At 41.5% G+C, this 18,571-nt stretch overlaps 1 protein-coding gene across 1 annotated transcript in view; it reads right to left on the minus strand.

Moving 5' to 3' along the window:
- Positions 1 to 5,958: 5,958 nt before the first annotated feature.
- atcayb (ATCAY kinesin light chain interacting caytaxin b) overlaps positions 5,959 to 18,571 on the minus strand; it is a gene marked incomplete at both ends in the record, with an annotated part of 13,750 nt that continues 1,137 nt past the window's right edge. The window contains 9 exons of the mRNA XM_080726602.1: positions 5,959 to 6,004; positions 6,231 to 6,266; positions 6,654 to 6,752; positions 8,934 to 9,020; positions 9,356 to 9,487; positions 10,159 to 10,261; positions 10,482 to 10,640; positions 11,830 to 12,069; positions 12,274 to 12,329. Of these exons, the coding sequence (XP_080582728.1) occupies positions 5,959 to 6,004; positions 6,231 to 6,266; positions 6,654 to 6,752; positions 8,934 to 9,020; positions 9,356 to 9,487; positions 10,159 to 10,261; positions 10,482 to 10,640; positions 11,830 to 12,069; positions 12,274 to 12,329 (958 nt within the window). The remainder of the gene's footprint in view (positions 6,005 to 6,230; positions 6,267 to 6,653; positions 6,753 to 8,933; positions 9,021 to 9,355; positions 9,488 to 10,158; positions 10,262 to 10,481; positions 10,641 to 11,829; positions 12,070 to 12,273; positions 12,330 to 18,571) is intronic.

Consider the following 18,571-nt stretch of genomic DNA (forward strand, 5'->3'; position numbering starts at 1 on the left):
CAGTATATCAGGGTTTCCCAAAGTCTGTGCCGTGATGCAAGTCCAGGGGTGCCGCAGGATATTTTTATAATATTTGGAATTGATCAATATCACTTCATTTTAACCACTTATACTTAGTAAAACAGACCTGAGTTACACTGTACTTTGTGTGTTCTTTGTCCGCCTATATACACCAAGTGTCTGCACCAAAAATAGCAGATCAATAGCAGAGCTTGTAGATGGTCTATTTTTGATGAATGTTCCCCTCAGAATAGGGATGCTGGGGTTTAAGTGGCTAAACGCCAAGTATAGAAGTTATTTTCAGATAAACAGATATAAACTCTCAAGTTTTCCTCGTGACTGTACTGTATCTTAAGAGGAAAGATGTAAGGTACTGTACTGAAAAGTAACAATGAAAACATTATTTACAGGGGTGCCCTGAGACAAAGATGTTTGAAAACCACTGCTGTATTAACCTGTTATCAGTTCTCGGCCCGCCGGCGGGCCCAACGGCCGTACTTTGACAAACATTCAAGTCCACGCAAGCGTGTGTTTCACCTACACGGGCATGTCGCATACCTATAGAAAGCCACACGTCTTGTGATTACAGAGCTGCAAACCACGTGTGTGTAGCATACTCGCGCTACTATCAACGTTGAAGTCCGACATACATAAACAAACAAATGTTGATAAAGTTGTAACTACTCACGTTCAGAGATGGTTTCTAGTCCACCAACATGATCTATTTCCACAATAATGATGTTCTTAGTTCGTGTAAAGTACACATAATCCAAGCCATTGATTGAAAATAGTCCAAACCATGTTTTCCTTCATGCCATCACTGTTCTCCCATTGGTAGACATACAAACATGATGACGACGAAAGACAACTCTTCACAGTGTTTTGCATGTAAATCCAGTCCACATTTTCAGTATAACCCCTTGTTTGCTCTCAAAATCATAGCTCAAAATGGCCCCCAAACGATTGACACTTCATTTCACCCAATTGGAGCTTCTAGTCCTGCCCATCTCCCCAATAGCAACCAATGGTCTGTGTTCAGAGGCGGTGCATGGCCATGTTTCCTGTGCCATAGATTCAGCCAGTGGCAACAGGTTGTTCTGATGACTGGCACATCTTATAGCCAATAAAATTCTCAGAAAAATGATGCCTAATTTGTTTTGGCTGAAGTGAACTACAATACCCAAAAATGCCTGCGTAACAACACTACTGGATGTGCGTAAATACGCAGAAGCGCGCCGCATGTCAGACCAAGAGTGTTAGGGGTGTCAGTAAAATAAATACATACAAAAATAATAATAATAAATTAATAAAAATAATAAAAATTTAAAATTAAAAAAATCCAGTCTATTACCCCTTTTTTGACCTTTTTATATGATATATGCAAATCTCTCCAAATGAAAACGCATAGACTTACACTTAGTAAAACATGTGTAAAATATTCATATTCTGTAGTTTTATCATGCCCTTTGAAGTAAGTTAAAAATTGCATTACTCAATGTCAGTTGCACACAGAGTGATCATTTATTTCTGGGTAAAACCTCAAAATGTTTCCTTCAAAATGAGACCATGCCCAATGCAATACTCCAAATGGTTTAAAAACAACAATCAATTTACTTTGGGTACGCTGTGTATAGGCGTTTTCTGCAAATTATACAGGATTGTTAACAGGTTAAAGAATGACCGATAGTGCAAAGAAAGGCAGGGCCCTTAGCCAATGAGGAGAAGCCAAAGGGTAGATCTTTGTGCCCATACATGGTGTTCCATACGAGCCCAGACTGTTTCGTAGGAACAGTATTTCTAGTTTATTATATTATTGTAGATTAGCTATTGGCTCGTTCCGCTACATTGGCTAGTTGGTGGCAGGCACTTCTTCCGGGGGATGATTACAATGCTATTATTTAAAAAAAAAAAAAAAAAATCAATAGTTGTCAACCATTGACCAATTTGAAAATATTCAAGTAATGAAGTCTTTGCTCTGCTGTCAGCATGCATTGATGACATTATCTGCAAATGTGAAAGAATTATCTCAGCTGGCAGAGAGATGATAATGATGAAGGAGGGTCACAGATAGTCATATCAGAAGGACATATACATGAAGACTGACATTTCCAAATAACCCCCATAAATAGAAGCACGTGATCACATGACCTCGTGCCAGTGTCTTCAGTGGGTACCACAGTGACTGTTTACAACTGACACATGTGACATTGATCACACATGCCGGTGTCTTCAGTGGGAACCAAAGCACTGTTTATAACAGTGATATATGAATCTTCTTGGTCTGTATGTGTAAACATAGATACACACACACACACACACACACACACACACACGCACGCACGCACGCACGCACGCACGCACGCACGCACGCACGCACGCACGCACACGCACACGCACACACACACACACACACACAGTCTTCTCATAAATCTTAACATCAATGTTAATAGCTTACTTGGAAACATAAAAAGATATTTGTGAGTTTTGACCCAGCTACGGGTTATTATAAGGATGAACTTGATTGAGTCAAAGATAAAGATAGTGTAGAATGGAATGATTTTTTTATCATTTATTTTTCTTACAAACAATACATGGCACATGTTCATAAATAACACTTTAAGCTATTCATATGATTCTCCAAATATATATCTTGTCATTTGTAACAATGTATGCCTTCAGTCTCGTAAAAGTATCTCATAAAACAGGATGTCAACGGACTACAAAATAGACAGCATGAAACTTAACAGAGAAACAAGCATGCCACTTGCAAATAGAACTTTGGACAACTTTTAAATTGTAATACAACTCTGCTGGCGTAATATTTTATTTGGGCCTAAGGAGAACAACGTAACGATTGCATATAATACTTTTTGATTATTCCATAAAACGAATAACACACATGCTTTTCTTATATCATACCAAATGTCTGTGCAAAAACCTTTCTCAAAAATACAGTATTTACACTTTGAAAAGGAGCAGGCTACCCAGCATGATTTGAATCATCTTTTATGTCCATCTAGGGTCCTTAATGTGTAATTGATGTGGTGTAAAATAGCTCTGTCTCCAAATCATGCTGAGGAGAAAGTGTGCAGTTACACAATTAAATCAGAATTAAACATGCTGGAATGGACTACTGCTGTTGTTGCTTCTGTTGAGGATACTTGTGTCATATATCGTCGTTGTCGGGAGGAAACCTCGTATCTAAAGTTTCAAATTTGTATGTTCTTTCGCAAAGTAGAGCCCTGCTTCATCATACAAGGCCGTCACACAAAAGTAGTGAAAACAGCAGATCTACAAGCACACAACGCCTCGCACCGCGAGGCGTTGTGTGCTTGTAGATCGGCTGTTTTCACTAGTTTAAATCATTTTGAAAATGATAAATACAAAACTAACGGTTTTGGACATAGGGGCCTACAAGGTTTCCACCCGACAACGACGATATGATTGTGTTATTGTACTGTGTAAGAAGAAGAAAAACACATGTAGGTGATACTGTATAAGGAGGATATTTCTGATGATGAGCGCGGCTCTACGGATGCACTAGGAGAATTATGGCTGTCTGTGTGCATTGCTGGTGGAAGACCATTTGTATTGGATACACAGTTCCTCTCTGGAGATTCTGGAATTTAACATAGATGTAGCAAGGTTAGTTCCATCCGTGCAGTGCTGTATGTCTCTACAACAGTTGCTATGTAGCTGTAATTGGTCTTTTCGGAGAGTGATCTTGATCTGATCAATGTATCAATTGGCACACTTTCAGTTCTTATAAATTCAAACTGACACATCAAACTATATAGGTATACGTATATAGCAAGGGTCTTCAACAGGGGGGCCGGGACCCCTAGGGGGCCCTCAGAGTTACTACAGGGGGTCCTCCAAATCTTTGTGTGATAGAAACCTTTTTCTCCTTTTTCATATTAACCACTTGAATCCTATAGCATCCATATTTGGAGAACTTTAGCCAAAAATAGCAGACCTACAAGCTCACAACGCCTCGCAGAGCTTGTAGATCGGCTATTTCCGGCAAAGACGTTTGGTGTAGAGGGGAATAAGAGCAGACTAAGTACAGAGTGAAATATCAAGTTATGTATTGACGGTTCAAGTGGTTAAATACGTATCTGAAAACAAATTGACATAAATCCAAAATAGAATGATGATTGTGCTGTCAAACAATGAAACTATATGGAATCTATGAAAACGTTGTGGGGGTCCCTGCTTCATCTCTTTCTCAACTAAGGGGTCCTTGGCCTGAAAATGTTGAAGACCCCTGGTATATATGCTAGAAATGCACATATTGTGTGCAGTCCACTGTATCTAATACTCAACAATTTGATCATCAAATTTGTAATTGTAATTATTGAACAATTACAAATTATAACTGGAATGTTGGTGTGTCAGTGGGTGGTCCCCCCTGGAAATCCATCCAGACACACACACAATTATTTTGTTTCAGATTCTTTTTTCTCAGTAAGAGGTTGAGAGATCATTCCCTGGGCCATTCCTGGGATGTCAGCCAAACCCCCTGCTAGGGACTTGCTGTATCAAACTAAAATAGCAGCTGTGGCAGAACTATGACAATAATATTGTGGCTTATACAGCCACGACAGCACAGTGAGGCTATTCCAAAATATAATGTTTTGGAATAAAACATTGTAATATTCCACACAGGCTGTGGGATCAGATTGGCTTTGCCAGGTCTGTACTTAATGTCCCTCGGTAGTACATTCCTGTTTAAAATAGTATTGATTGCTGGTGTACAGACAGTGTTTGAAGAGCTGAGCAGATGTGGTTTATGTAACACAGCTTGTAGGTCTATTAAATAGGCTAACGTGTATCATAATTCGAGACCTGACCCTTGTTGAGTCGTAAATTTGCAAAAATGAAACATGTCTTGGCAGAGAACAAAATGACCTGGAATTGATTTGCATTCCTGAAATCAGAGACTTGGTTTGAATAGTGACAGCCTGACAAGGATGATTGATAGAATATCTCTGAACATTTCTGTAACTCTTTCTTAATTCTCTGTTGCTTTGTAAGATGCTATTCAATGAAGACACATACAGACTTAGACATTGTTGAACAAGTATTTTAGTGCACAAATGTTAGCATTTGCCTCATCATAATAGCCTGCATGTGCTTGGTTCCACTTGTCTTTTAATGGCACATTGGAAACTAGGGTAATCACCTGAGACTTGAGCCTTTGGACTTGGGATGTGACCCTTGGCTTGTACCTTAGGCTGTGAGTGACCCAAGCATGGGGTGGCATGGCTCAACCTTTGGCATATTGCGCATTAGATACACCCCTGTCTTTGCAGAGGGGGACACTTCCTTGTATGTCAGAGCTACACTCAAGTTACACTCGTTTGACATTACAAACCAGTTGAGTTGGAGTTGATAAAGAGGCTGCTGATGTGAAGTCGTGGGAACCCTTACCTTTAATGTCTGATACTGCATTCCACCTCCTATGCCATCAAGGATTTGGGCCTGGGAGTGAAAGATTAAGAGTTTGGCTATGAGTAGAGATGCACGATCATGAAATTATGGCCGATATCCGATAACCGATATTTTACAGGGTCATTATCTGTCAATACCCATTCCGATACGATACATATTACACTATTATATTACAATGCAATATATATATCGTATTGGAATAGGTATCGTCAGAAATTACCCTGCAAATATCTAAAATCTATATCTTTATTTAAAAAAATCCAAATTGAAAAGCTTCCCCAGAAATTGAAGTAAATATAAAATTGTTTCAGTTTTACCTAGCTATAAGTTATGCGTTCTGCTGGTCTTCTTGCACACATTCACACATTGAAGACAAATGATGCATATAGTCTAAAATTCACAGAGAAGTGATACTGCAATTGATTTGTTCTGCAGCTTCTTGCACATAGCTGTGGCACACTGGGCTTATGCAAGACACTGCAGAGGATGTCCTGAGTAATGAGGTCACCTTTCTTTAGGTGGTGTTGAGTTGGTCTGCTGTTGCTCAAGTCTATAGGTCAGAGAGAGACAGAGAGAGAGAGAGAGAGAGAGAGAGAGAGAGAGAGAGAGAGAGATAATTATCAGTGCTATGCCTTTGGGAAAGGTTTGATGAAAAGAGAACATTTGAACTCATTTGAATTCACACATTCAGAACTACCGTCTGACATTAGCTAACAATGTGTTGTGATATTGGCTATTGCCTATTGCAATGGAATTTAATTTAAATTGGGCTTTACCTTAACTTCTGTGCTCTCATCTTCTCATGCTCATACCTTGGATAAATAGAATAACGTGCATTAATTAGAAAGAGAGAGAGAGAGAGAGAGAGAGAGAGAGAGAGAGAGAGAGAGAGAGAGAGAGAAACACTTTTCTACTACACACTTAAACAGTGAACTTCTTAATAGCCTACAAAGGCACACCAAAGTACAAGACTTACTCGGCTTAGCCAATATTGCACTGAATTAAAATAAAACATTTCATTTGACACCATATGAAAAAAAAAAAAGAAAAAGAAAATGAACTTATTTACAATTGATTTATTGTTTGGCCCTGTGTCTGCTCTTATACAATTATGTATCAAGATCATCAAGTACACCACAGGAGACAGTGTGATAGGCTTCGTGACCCAACAGTGACCCCTGGGGGCTGAGAGTACTTACTGCAGTACACACTCAGGGATCTGCACATGTTCCATTGGGATGATCTGGCTTAGTTCCTCCAGGGTGTGAACATAGCGGATCTTCTCCATGAACTTCACACTGCAGAGGGTCAATAACAGCTTTAAACAATCATCACCATACATTAACCCAAATTTAACTGGATGACATGAATCATTTCTGCTGCTTCAGATTTAACCACATGCGCCGCAGCGACCCTACTCTGACCATGTCATGATAGGTGAACATTCGGCAAGAATAGGCCAACATTCTGCAAAAAACATTTGGTGTAGAATGAGGGGACAAAAAGCACAGGCCCATGGGGTACCATGTCGGTCAACAAAGTATATAAGGTTTAAAGATAGGGTAAGTGATTTCATTTAATTCAAATAATAACAAAATGGGTCTATGTTCTAATAGTACTAGTTACTATAGAGTGTTTGGTCCATATTTGGACTTCAGCCTTATCTCCTGTGAGGAGAAAAAAGCAGTTACAAAAACTGTTGGGTAAAAGTTTTCCTCCAATCAGGATACAGTGGTGCCTTCCTCCAATCATAGTCGAGTGGGGGCGGGCCTTACGCGCACCAAGGCCTGCCCCCACTTGATCATGATTGGAGGAAGGCCCCCGCCTGTCACCTACATGAAAACTGAAAATGAAACTTAAGTGAAATCACTACACTACCTTTAATTATAAGTTGTTAGGGGAATAAATGTATGTACTGTAATTATCTACGATTATGCCTGTTGAAACACAGATGCTGTTTCTTTGTCCACTTAATTCACACTCAACTTCATATAGCAGATTCTCTAAAACAGCCGAAGTCAATGGTGACCAGTTCTTCAAAGTTCAAAAAGGGCAAACAATAAAGATCATTTCTCCATACATACTGCATGCAGCACAATCCAAATCTTCTCAAGCCAAACGACAGTGAGCCGAAAATACTTACCGGTATATTCACACCATTACTTAGTACACATCTTTACTACAGCCATTGTTGATCACTGGCATGTACACATGAAAGTAGGGCACAGTTCATGTCAATAATAGTATGAAATATGAATTATACAAATCCGCCATTGTCATGGAGGTGCAAACAACACGTGTATCAGCAGATTCAGCATAGAGTTTGTGCCAGACTGACTGTGTACAGTGATAGAGTTTTCCCCTCCTAACACAAACCTATGGTTATGTATTGTATTGTAGGGACCTGCAGCAACCAAAATCTTATGACAAGTGAAGACATCCAAATGTCCAAAAGGAGGTCACAAAAAGGAGCCAAATCCACACAAGGGGCACCTTTGTTTGCACCTCCGACACACTCACGTGACATTGATTCCCGTTCTCTATTTGCACGTACTAGGGTGTGACGTGAATGTAGCTAAAGAATGTAAGTATAGGTAGCCTCTCAGTCAAACATGGCACTGGGGCGTCGACACAAGTAGGCATGTAAACACAAGTAGACGGGTTGACATCAAGCTGGGCAGGTTGACACCAAGCTGTAACTAGTCAATCCGAAGCATCGACAGTAGCGGCCTTGAGCTGGTGCGATATCCGCAGATAGGGTGGGAGTCAGTTATAATCTGTCTTTAAGTTACATATCGTCGTTGTCGTGTAGAAACCTCATATCTCCAAGTTTCAAATGTGTACGTTCATTCGCAAAGCAAAGCCCTGCTTCATCATACAAGGCCGTCGCACAAAAGTAGTGAAAACAGCAGATCTACAAGCACTGTGTGCTTGTAGATCGGCTGTTTTCACTAGTTTAAATCATTTTTTAAAATGATAAATGCAAACCGAACGGTTTTGGACATACAAGGTTTTCACCCGACATGGTTAGTTTCCTCATGGAGTCGTTGACAACTCGCCTACAGTGCTGCTGTCGACATGCTGACTTGTGTTGACACGCCCATGCTCCAGCGCTTTGTTTGTCTGCAGCTTTCCCTTATACTCACTCTGTGGAGAAATATCATGGTCGTTTTTACCTCTTTATGGAACTCTAAAGAATTGGTCACTGTGCCACTGCGACTTTGATTATTTTGGTGTATCTGTTCTTCAATCTGCACCGGCAATATCAAGACATATTGGATTGTAGTTATCTTTATTTTCATTCAAAAGTTTGTGATGTGTGTGTGTGCTAAGTCCCAGTGCAATGTGACTTCAAACGTTCATTGTTTGTTGTTTATTTGTTTCAGGAAAGTCATCAGAGCAGTGGCCCCCAAATCACCTCAAAGGACCAGCTGACCACACAACACCCCATGCAGTGTGGGATCTATCCATGTGCTCACCTGATGAAAGGTCTGGCGATAGCCAGGACTGTGCGAATGAACCACGAGGGGTGAGCAATGATCATACACCTCAAGTTCTTCTTTAACCTACAAGGACATTCAGGACTATCATCATCATCATCATTGTCATCACCATCACAATCATCTAATCAACAATTAATGCACTCATAAAATAATAATTAGACCTATTTGATCTCACAGTGGAAATTCAGTATGGCCACCCAAAATGAATGAATGAATGAATGAATGAATGAATGAATGAATGAATTCATTCATCCATCCATCCATCCATCCATCCATCCATCCATCCATCCATCCACCACTCACTCACTCACTCACTCACTCACTCACTCACTCACTCACTCACTCACTCACATTCATATTTCCATGAATGTTTCTCTTTATGACGTGATGCACGTTACCTCCGGTCAATCATTTGGTAGCATCTTTTCATCCAGCTGAGGCCAGGCATCTTCCTGCGGGGCGTGGCTCCGTTCAGATAGATGATCATGTAGTCTTCAGCCACCAGCAGCTCCAGACTGCTGATCACATATCTGGGGACGACACAGACACACGGCTCATGTGATCAGTTCACTTTCTATCAAGCCTTATTCATACTTTGTTGCCAATGTCACGCATCGAGAACAGCCAGCTCACAACTTGAGCTTGTCGGTCTGCTATTCTCAGCCGTTATTGGTCGCGCGATGGCAAATAAATTAGGCTTCAGGATTATAAGATACAGGAAAATGAAAGGTTATCAAGCACAGAGTGTTGTGTTGATGATCAATCAATCTAAATTGATCTCAATGCAAAACATAATATACTGTATATAGTGTACTGGATTTATTTTCCATTATCTTATCTTGTTCCATATTTCTAATTTGTTTGTAACTAATTCTTCGTCACCTAAAAGTAGCAAAGAATTGCTCATTTTTGCATTTTAAACGTTTAAAGTGAAAGTAGTTATGTGTCTGTGGGTTTTATAAATGATATTATATTGAACCAATGAAAATGGTTAACAAGGGCTTGTGACTAAATAATAACTACATTGGGTCCATTGGAACACATTCTTTTTTCCATTTCCTGAAAAAGTACGGTTTTGGTTTCCACTTGACAGCAGCAATTATGATAAATCAAATGCTTTGGAATCTTTGTACAAAGACTGTATAAAGCCTGCACTTCAAAGTTCAATACCTGACCACTGAGAGACAAACATGTATCTTACAGGAAGACGTTTTCCATGATGTACGTGTAGTCTTCACAGCTGCTGTCTGGGAGGTGACAGGCTGCAAACACGATGATGGCACTCAGACCTTCCCCGTAATAACCTGAGAGGACGTGCAATATATTCCACAGGTCAGTTGATGCCTATACAGGAGAGTTACAAATAATACAGTCCACACACGCACACGTACATGCACATATGCATGCACACAAACACACACACACACACACACACACACACACACACACACACACACACACACACACACACACACACACACACACACACACGCCAGCGACATTCACACAACAACCACTACTGACCTCCATGCGTGACCACCCTCAGGTAAGGTCTGATGACCTGCATGTCTATCCTCTGCTCCTGGTCCCCGATGATGACCGTCCGCCACAGGCGACCTGAAGAGTCTCTCTCATCCTCGCTGTCACCTGGCAGACGTTTAGCCGTGGCTACGGGGGTGTCATCTGGAAGCAAGACGTCACAAAAAAAGACAACTGTTCTTCACGTGTTCCTTGAATAACCACTTCAACGTCTAAAAGGTTTTTGTCTTAAATTTACAATATCATTATGGGTCTGGAATATTTCACATATTCTCAAAGGGTATTTCTCTATAGACCGTCTTATTTACAATGCTGCGGTGTCAATCACAGATATAAAAAGCTAGATATCTCATTCGCCGCTGCATTTCATTGGTGCGACTGGTAAAACAGGACTGGCGGAAGTGCGGAAGTGTGGAAGGCACTCTGCCTCTCAAAGTGACTACTGACCAATCACAGCGTGTCTTTTCCAGGACTTACATTCAATTAAAAGGAGCTTTATTGGCATGAGGAGACAAACGTTTACATTGCCAAAGCAAGTGCCTCTGGGAAAGAGGGAGTCCTGCCTCTGATTGGCCTACCAAACGTCACAGATATAAAAAGCTAGATACCTCATCTGCCGCTGCAGTTCATTGGTGCCACTGGTAAAACAGGACTGGCGGAACTGTGTAAGGCACTCTGCCCCCTGCAGTGGGAAAGAGGGAGTCCTGCATCTGATTGGCCTACCAAGCATCCCATTCTGTGACGCACAAGGAAGCGTCCTTCAGAATTCCGGAAGCTTGCCAGTCCTCTTTTACCAACGCCCCATAGCCGGAGGAGGCGTCTGCCTTTCTATGTCTATGTTGTCAACAGCAGACAGCATAGCAGCAGAGTGACTATTGACACCGCTGGTGGTGCCCTCTACAGGGAAGCGCTATCTATAAAGATATAATATATCGTCGTTGTCGGGTGAAAACCTTGTATGTCCAAAACCGTTCCTTTTTTCATTTTTCATTTTAAAAACGATTTAAACTAGTGAAAACAGCTGATCTACAAACACACAACGCCTCGCAACGCGAGGCATTGTGTGCTTGTAGATCTGCTGTTTTCACTACTTTTGTGCGACGGCCTTTTATGATGAAGCAGGGCTTTACTTACGCACAAATTACGTACAAATTAGAAACTTGGAGATACGAGGTTTCCACCCGACAACGACGATACATTATATATAATATATATAATATATAATGTCTTCATTGTGAGTTAAACTACAGACAACCTGTTACTAACAAAATATTCAATGTCTCTCTCTGCTATCGCTGACTGACTGTAGGACTACTTGTGCTCTCTGCCTGACCTTCCCACTCCAGCTCGTTGCCGTTGGTGATGAAGTCCAGCGAGTCGGTCTCGTCGGGCGTCTCGATCTCGTCCACGTTGATGTCCAGCAACGTGTCGTCGGGCGTTTCCAGTTCCAGGAAGTCGTCGGAGAGTATGGAGCCCTCGCTGTGGTCCAGGGACAGGTTCATCTCCGGGGCAACCAGGGTACGCCGTTTATGCGGGGTCAGGAATTCTCCCACATCCAGACTGGTGGGCGGGTCTAGAGGGAATGTAGGAAGAAAAGTATGTTTAGCTTGAATTGAAAACGGGTTAAAGGTAACTAATTAGAAGTTACCGTAAATGCAGAACATTATTTTCTTTCAATTTAATTACCAATATTACTATTACTAATAGTTTGCTGGTATGTTGCAGTTTCACACTATTGGTAACTTGATAATAATTGACTATTAGGTACAGTACTTACTAGTTCTGGTGTCAGTAAGGCCACATGACTCAATGTCCCCATCCTCTGGTAGGGGCCTAGATACACACACACACACACACACACACACACACACACACACACACACGCACACATGCACACACGCATGCACGCACGCACGCACGCATGCAAGCACACACGCACGCACGCACAAAATGAAAATATGGAGATCATATTAACACTTTGACCGCCACGGAGGTCATATGACGTCACGCTTTTACACCCCCCGCGCTGCCACCGGCGTCATATGACGCCGGAATGTCTTTTTTTTAATTAACACAAGATTAGGAGCATATGTATCACTGACGCTTGGATTCAGCCGTCCTGGGCCCTGGAATGACTAAAATCACCATGGTTACCATTGTGTGGCCAATCAGCTTGTGTTACCTTGTGTTACCATGGTGATTTGGTACATGACCGTCCTCCCCAGGCCTGGGATTGCTGGATGGACGGCAACTTTGGCAAGAAGCAGCAGCCATGTGTTTGGGGGGGGGGGTTTAGTTTAGTGCTTTACTATACTACTGAGGACTACTTCTACAGCCGTTACATGTGATCTGAAAAGTTTTACTGGATCGTCATGGTTCATCGACCAGGCCACCAGGGACCACCGAGCCGCGGCGTCGCAGCGAAAAGAAGCAGCAGCCATGTGTTTGGGGGGGGGGGGGTTTAGTTTAGTGCTTTACTATACTACTGAGGACTACTTCTACAGCCGTTACATGTGATCTGAAAAGTTTTACTGGATCGTCATGGTTCATCGACCAGGCCACCAGGGACCACCGAGCCGCGGCGTCGCAGCGAAAAGAACTGCTATATAAAGTAAGTGGTTGTTGCTAGATTGATTGATTGATACATACAGTGGTGTATTGGCGTGTTTGGGGGGTCGTGACGTCGCTCCGAGAGCAAGCATGAGATGAGAGATGATTATGCTCATCTCGGATCACAACAGGTGGTCCGCGCGCGGACCACCGATCGAGCAGGGCGTTTAGCTCAGCGGCGTCAGTTCAGAAAAAGCTAAGTTATGGCAACTTGACTGGTGTCTTTCACGCGCGCGAGGCTCGCGTGCAAGACACCAGTCATGTTACATACCTTTACAACAGGCACGATTACAGTACATTTTATTATATTCCCCCTGTAGCCAAGGTATGGCAGCTGCCATAGCTTGCCATACCCAATTGACGCCTCTTTAGCTTAGCTTGGTGAGAAAGGAGGACAGATGCTCCATTTAGTGCAAAACAAACACATCCCAGCAAAACAACCACTATAAGTCACTCGCAAACGTCGCAGTCTGACCAATCCAGCGAGATGGATTGGTCAGACCTTGTACCAGTTCACTGGTACAAGGTCTACTAAAAGGAGATCATGAGATCCATGAAAAGACTAGGCTTATTTCCATAGTAAACCATTGCAGTATCTCATATAACATTGAATGACAGACGGATAGAACACAGTACTATGCAGTAGATATAGTCAGGAAAAAAGGGGGAAATAAAAAACAGTATAAAAACATACAGTAGGTAAATACAAAGAAGGGATTGATTGATTGATTGATTGATTGAAGACTTTATTAGAAGTTTGCATAGGAAAAGGTACAGTTTCATGACGGTACAGTTCACTGGTACAAGGTCTACTAAAAGGAGAGCCATGAAAATACTAAGCTCATAGTGCCTTGCTGGGCTATGAGCTTGTAGATCGGCTATTAGGCATCATATGTAAATGGCAGATCTACAAGCTCATAGCGCGGTGCCGGGCTATGAGCTTGTAGATCTGCTATTTTGGAAATATATGTACCTGTGTATATAAAATGTATAGCAAATAATTATATATACCTTATGGTAATTATGTTTTTTTTTTTTCATAATTACTCTTACTTGCAGTTGCCTGGTCTGGATTCTAACATGGTGAAGTTTGTCGCAGTTGGCTTGACTTTGTCAATACAAACATTTCCATATGAATGTACATCAATTTTTATTTAATTTTATGTATTATGACTTTGAATTGCTCAGGGTAGTTTGACCGTTTTAGTTTGAAGTGACTAAAATGATGATTGCAATGGAACACATCTACAACTATACTGAAGTGAAACAGCAATGTAAAGTTTTTTTTTGTTATCTTTATCAGAGTTTTTATCTTTATTTTTGAGATGTCTGATGTCTAACTGAAGGCTTGAATAAAAAATCCCAGGTCAAAACACAGTGGATTCTACTCTGTCTCTCCTTCATCCTGGGAAGATGAAAAAAGAGCCTCTGTCAGTCTCCTGGCTTCTTCCACTTTCCTGCCTTATAACTAGACCACGGTACAACTTTTTTTAACTTTTTTTTTTACATTATTATGGCCTGCACCCTGTTCTTCATTTAGAGGTACTGTGTGTTCTTGTACCATTTACCAATTTGTTTCTAGGGCTTCTGAAAGTTTTTTTCCTTTGACCTCAATTATCTCAGAAAGTAAATTTCTGATGCTCCTTTTTCATCTGTACAGCTTTCGCTCTCCCTCAGGTTTCTCCACAGCAGAACACCACAGCAGGACGAAATTTTTATGGTGAAAGCTAAGGTTCCGACTCTATATTCTCTGAAATTTTTGTAAATTTTCGTACATCCTACCATTTTCAATTTATTCCGTCAAAAATGAATGGCCGTCTATGGTGGCAAGGGTTTTACCCTTAAAACCCTTAACATTGTGGCAGTCAAAGTTTTAATAACACAAAATAGACAATAATTTTATAAAATATGTTTTTAACTGCTTTCCTCATGCAAATCGTCAAATGTAACGTTTGGAATGCTTAAAAAAAACAAGGCTGAAATAAACTATAAACTATGTGTTATCTGTCTCAGCCCTTTTGTTACCAGTCTCGTATTTAATAAAAGTCCTGTTTGTGATTTAACTAGAGAGTAGCCTTATAGAGACAATGGCTGTCTTTGGAGAAAGTGACAGCAGTAATTGCCACCTATAGTCTTGTGTGACATCATAATGACAACGCAGAACTCTTGGTGCTGAGGGAAATGAGGTTGAAGATAGCAGCAGACAAGTAGTTACATGGGTGCACGCACGCACGCACGCACGCACGCACGCACACACCCACACACACACACACACACACACACACACACACACACACACACACGCACACACACACACGTACAGTATGTCAAGTATGGACTGGTTAATCTCATGTCTGTGGTAATTGCTGTTATTATGCTGCCCTACCAAAGTAAACACAGGAGAGGAAGGACAAAGAGGTATATTAAGTAGCAGCAGCACTACAGACAGAACAATACACTGAAGTATTTACTACTGTCTAGTAACAGTTATAGGTCATTAGGAATGATCTATGGCAGGGGTGGGCGACTTTGATGATGGAGAGGGCCACTATATTTCCACCTTCACTTCAGAGGGCCACGTTGCATATTGCTACATTCTACTTTGTCTTTCTAGTATCTCATACAAAAGAAGCAAAAATAGCAGATCTACAAGCTCAAAACGCGTCGCACTGCGACGTGTTTTGAGCTTGTAGATCTGCTATTTTTGCTTCTTTTGAATTGGAAACATGAATATTTTTTAATTTTTTTTATTGGAATCCTGAAATGTACAATTGTATTTAATTTCAAATGCATTTAGTTATACTCATGTTAACTTTATTAACCTAAATACAAATATGTTGGATATGAAAAAAGACTAACATTTTAGTACTACTATACTAGTCATTAAGCTACTAAGATAGACTGAAGTAATTAAAATGGTCATGTTTGCATGTTTGGAATCGTAACAGCTGAAACCAATAATATATCAGTATTCTGATATTAACCTGTGGGCCGCATTAAGTGAAGGTAGGGGCCGCATGTGGCCCCCGGGCCGCCAGTTGCCCTTGTATGATCTATGGATAAAGTCGAATAAAGTAGTGTGGTTGCCCCGGCAGTCAACCACACTACTTTATCCGACTTTATTCCATCTTTCCCTTCCTAGATAAACTTTATTTCTCCGCGCTACTCCTCCCACAGTTTTGGTGGCATGCATTTGGGCCACATGTCAAATCGACCGGCTTTTATCAGGAATCGTTTCCTTTCATTTTGCTAAGAGATACGTTACATAGTTTCATTTATATACATTTATTTGTGAATTAACTTTTTCCTTTGACTTTAATAAAATGTTTAACTTTTTCCCAAATATGGAGAAGAATGACATAATAGATGTATGACATCATAGACCACATGAGACTGACACAATATGTCCATATATGGGCATTCCAAGATATGGGCTTAAAGGAGCTATAGTCAACTTTTTCTTGAAAAACGAATGCTAAAATAAAAATAATGTTTCGAAAATATTTTATAAAATCAAACCTCGGTTCGAAGTGGAGCGGTGAATCTGAGCAGCTTGCTAAATGCCTAAACTGTAAACTGTAAACTGTGCCTGTGAGTGAGTGGTGAGTGTGCCTGGCCTGCACAAAACAGCGCCCCTCCTTTAACTAGTGTGTTGTGTGTGGCCACTCAAGGTATTGCCAGGCTACGGACACGGCCAGCCAGCCAGCCACCCACCCACGGACATACCCACGGACATACCTGTCTATTGGGAGCGCTTTCACCGCTCCAAAAAAATAAGCTTCATAAATGTGTTTCTATTCAAAAATGACCACAAAAAGTGTAAAATAATGATAAAACCAGTAAGACTCCCTAATCGGGAGATAAGCGACCGTTGGTCGCTTATCTCCACAAATAGGCCAAAAAAAATGTCTTTCCAAAATTGTCCTGATGGTGGCGCTAGATGGGACAGATGCGTTTTGATTACATGACTGTAGAGATACTGTGCGATTTGCGTGATTTTAGGGCAAAAATTGTAGGAGCAGTGTCCAAAAATGTGTTTAAAAAAATCGTCCTGAAGGTGGCGCTAAATGGGACAGATCCATGTTGATGAGATGAGTGTAGACGTACTGTGTAGCGATTTGCGTGATTTTAGGGCAAAATCTGTAGGAGCAGTGTTCAAAAATGTCTTTGAAAAAATCGGCCTGATGGTGGCGCTATATGGGACAGATCCATGTTGATGACATGAGTGTAGACATACTGTGTAGCGGTTTGCGTGATTTTAGGGCAAAAATTGTAGGAGCAGTGTCCAAAAATGTGTTTTAAAAAATTGGCCTGAAGGTGGCGCTATATGGGACAGATCCATGTTGATGAGATGAGTGTAGACATACTGTGTAGCGATTTGCGTGATTTTAGGGCAAAAATTGTAGGAGCAGTGTCCAAAAATGTGTTTTAAAAAATCGGCCTGAAGGTGGCGCTATATGGGACAGATCCAAGGTGATGACATGAGTATAGACATACTGTGTACCGATTTGCGTGATTTTAGGGCAAAAATTGTAGGAGCAGTGTCCAAGAATGTGTTTTGCAAGAATCGGCCTCATGGTGGCGCTAGAAGAGGGCCATGTGAGGGGTGGGGTCTCCGCGCCGCCGAAGCCACCGAATAGGTACCGGCCCCGGCTCTCCCGGTCGCTCCTAGCCTGAGTTACGGCATTTTATGTGTGCTGCAGTGGAGGGGGTCCTCCACTGGGGGCGCCACCACTTTTGCATCCGTTCTGGAGCTCCAGGTGTCGGTGGTCCCCGGGAATTCCCCGTGTGCAGCCCTGTTGGGGTGGTCATTTGGTCTTTTTTGCACATTTGGTCATTTTTTACACCTGGGGGTCCCCCAGGGACCTGGGGGTCCCTGGAGTTCCGGGGGTCCTTGGAGGTTGTAGTTTGGCAGGCAAGGAGTTTGTGTGGAAATTTTGGCATGGATCGGGCCAACGGTGGCGGAGATATGAGTAGGGGGAAAGTGTGACGTGTGACTGACTGACGGACTGACAGCCGGTGGAGGTTTGGATAGTATAGAAGTAACTGCGACCTACGGTCGCAATAATCATTTTGGCCATTGTCGGGCCGACACTTTGTTTACATCCTAGTCTAACACTATAAGAATAGACTAGAATGTAAAAATGATTATTTTATCATTATTTTACGCTTTTTGTGGTCATTTTTGAATAGAAACACATGTATGAAGCTTATTTTTTTTTTATTTTTTAAGATTTGTTTTTGGGCTTTTTATGCCTTTATTTGATAGGATAGTAGACTGACAGGAAATGGGGAGATAGATGGGGAATGACATGTGGCAAAGGTCGTCCGAATCGGGACTCGAACCGGCGACGCCAGCAGGCATCATAGCCTAGTATGTGGTATGCGCCTTGACCACTAGGCCAGCGGGCGCCCCTGAAGCTTATTTTTTTATAAAATATTTTCGAAACATTATTTTTATTTTA

The sequence above is a fragment of the Nannobrachium achirus genome (genome assembly GCF_963921795.1).
Source record: "Nannobrachium achirus genome assembly, chromosome: 5".
Taxonomy (NCBI): domain Eukaryota; kingdom Metazoa; phylum Chordata; class Actinopteri; order Myctophiformes; family Myctophidae; genus Nannobrachium; species Nannobrachium achirus.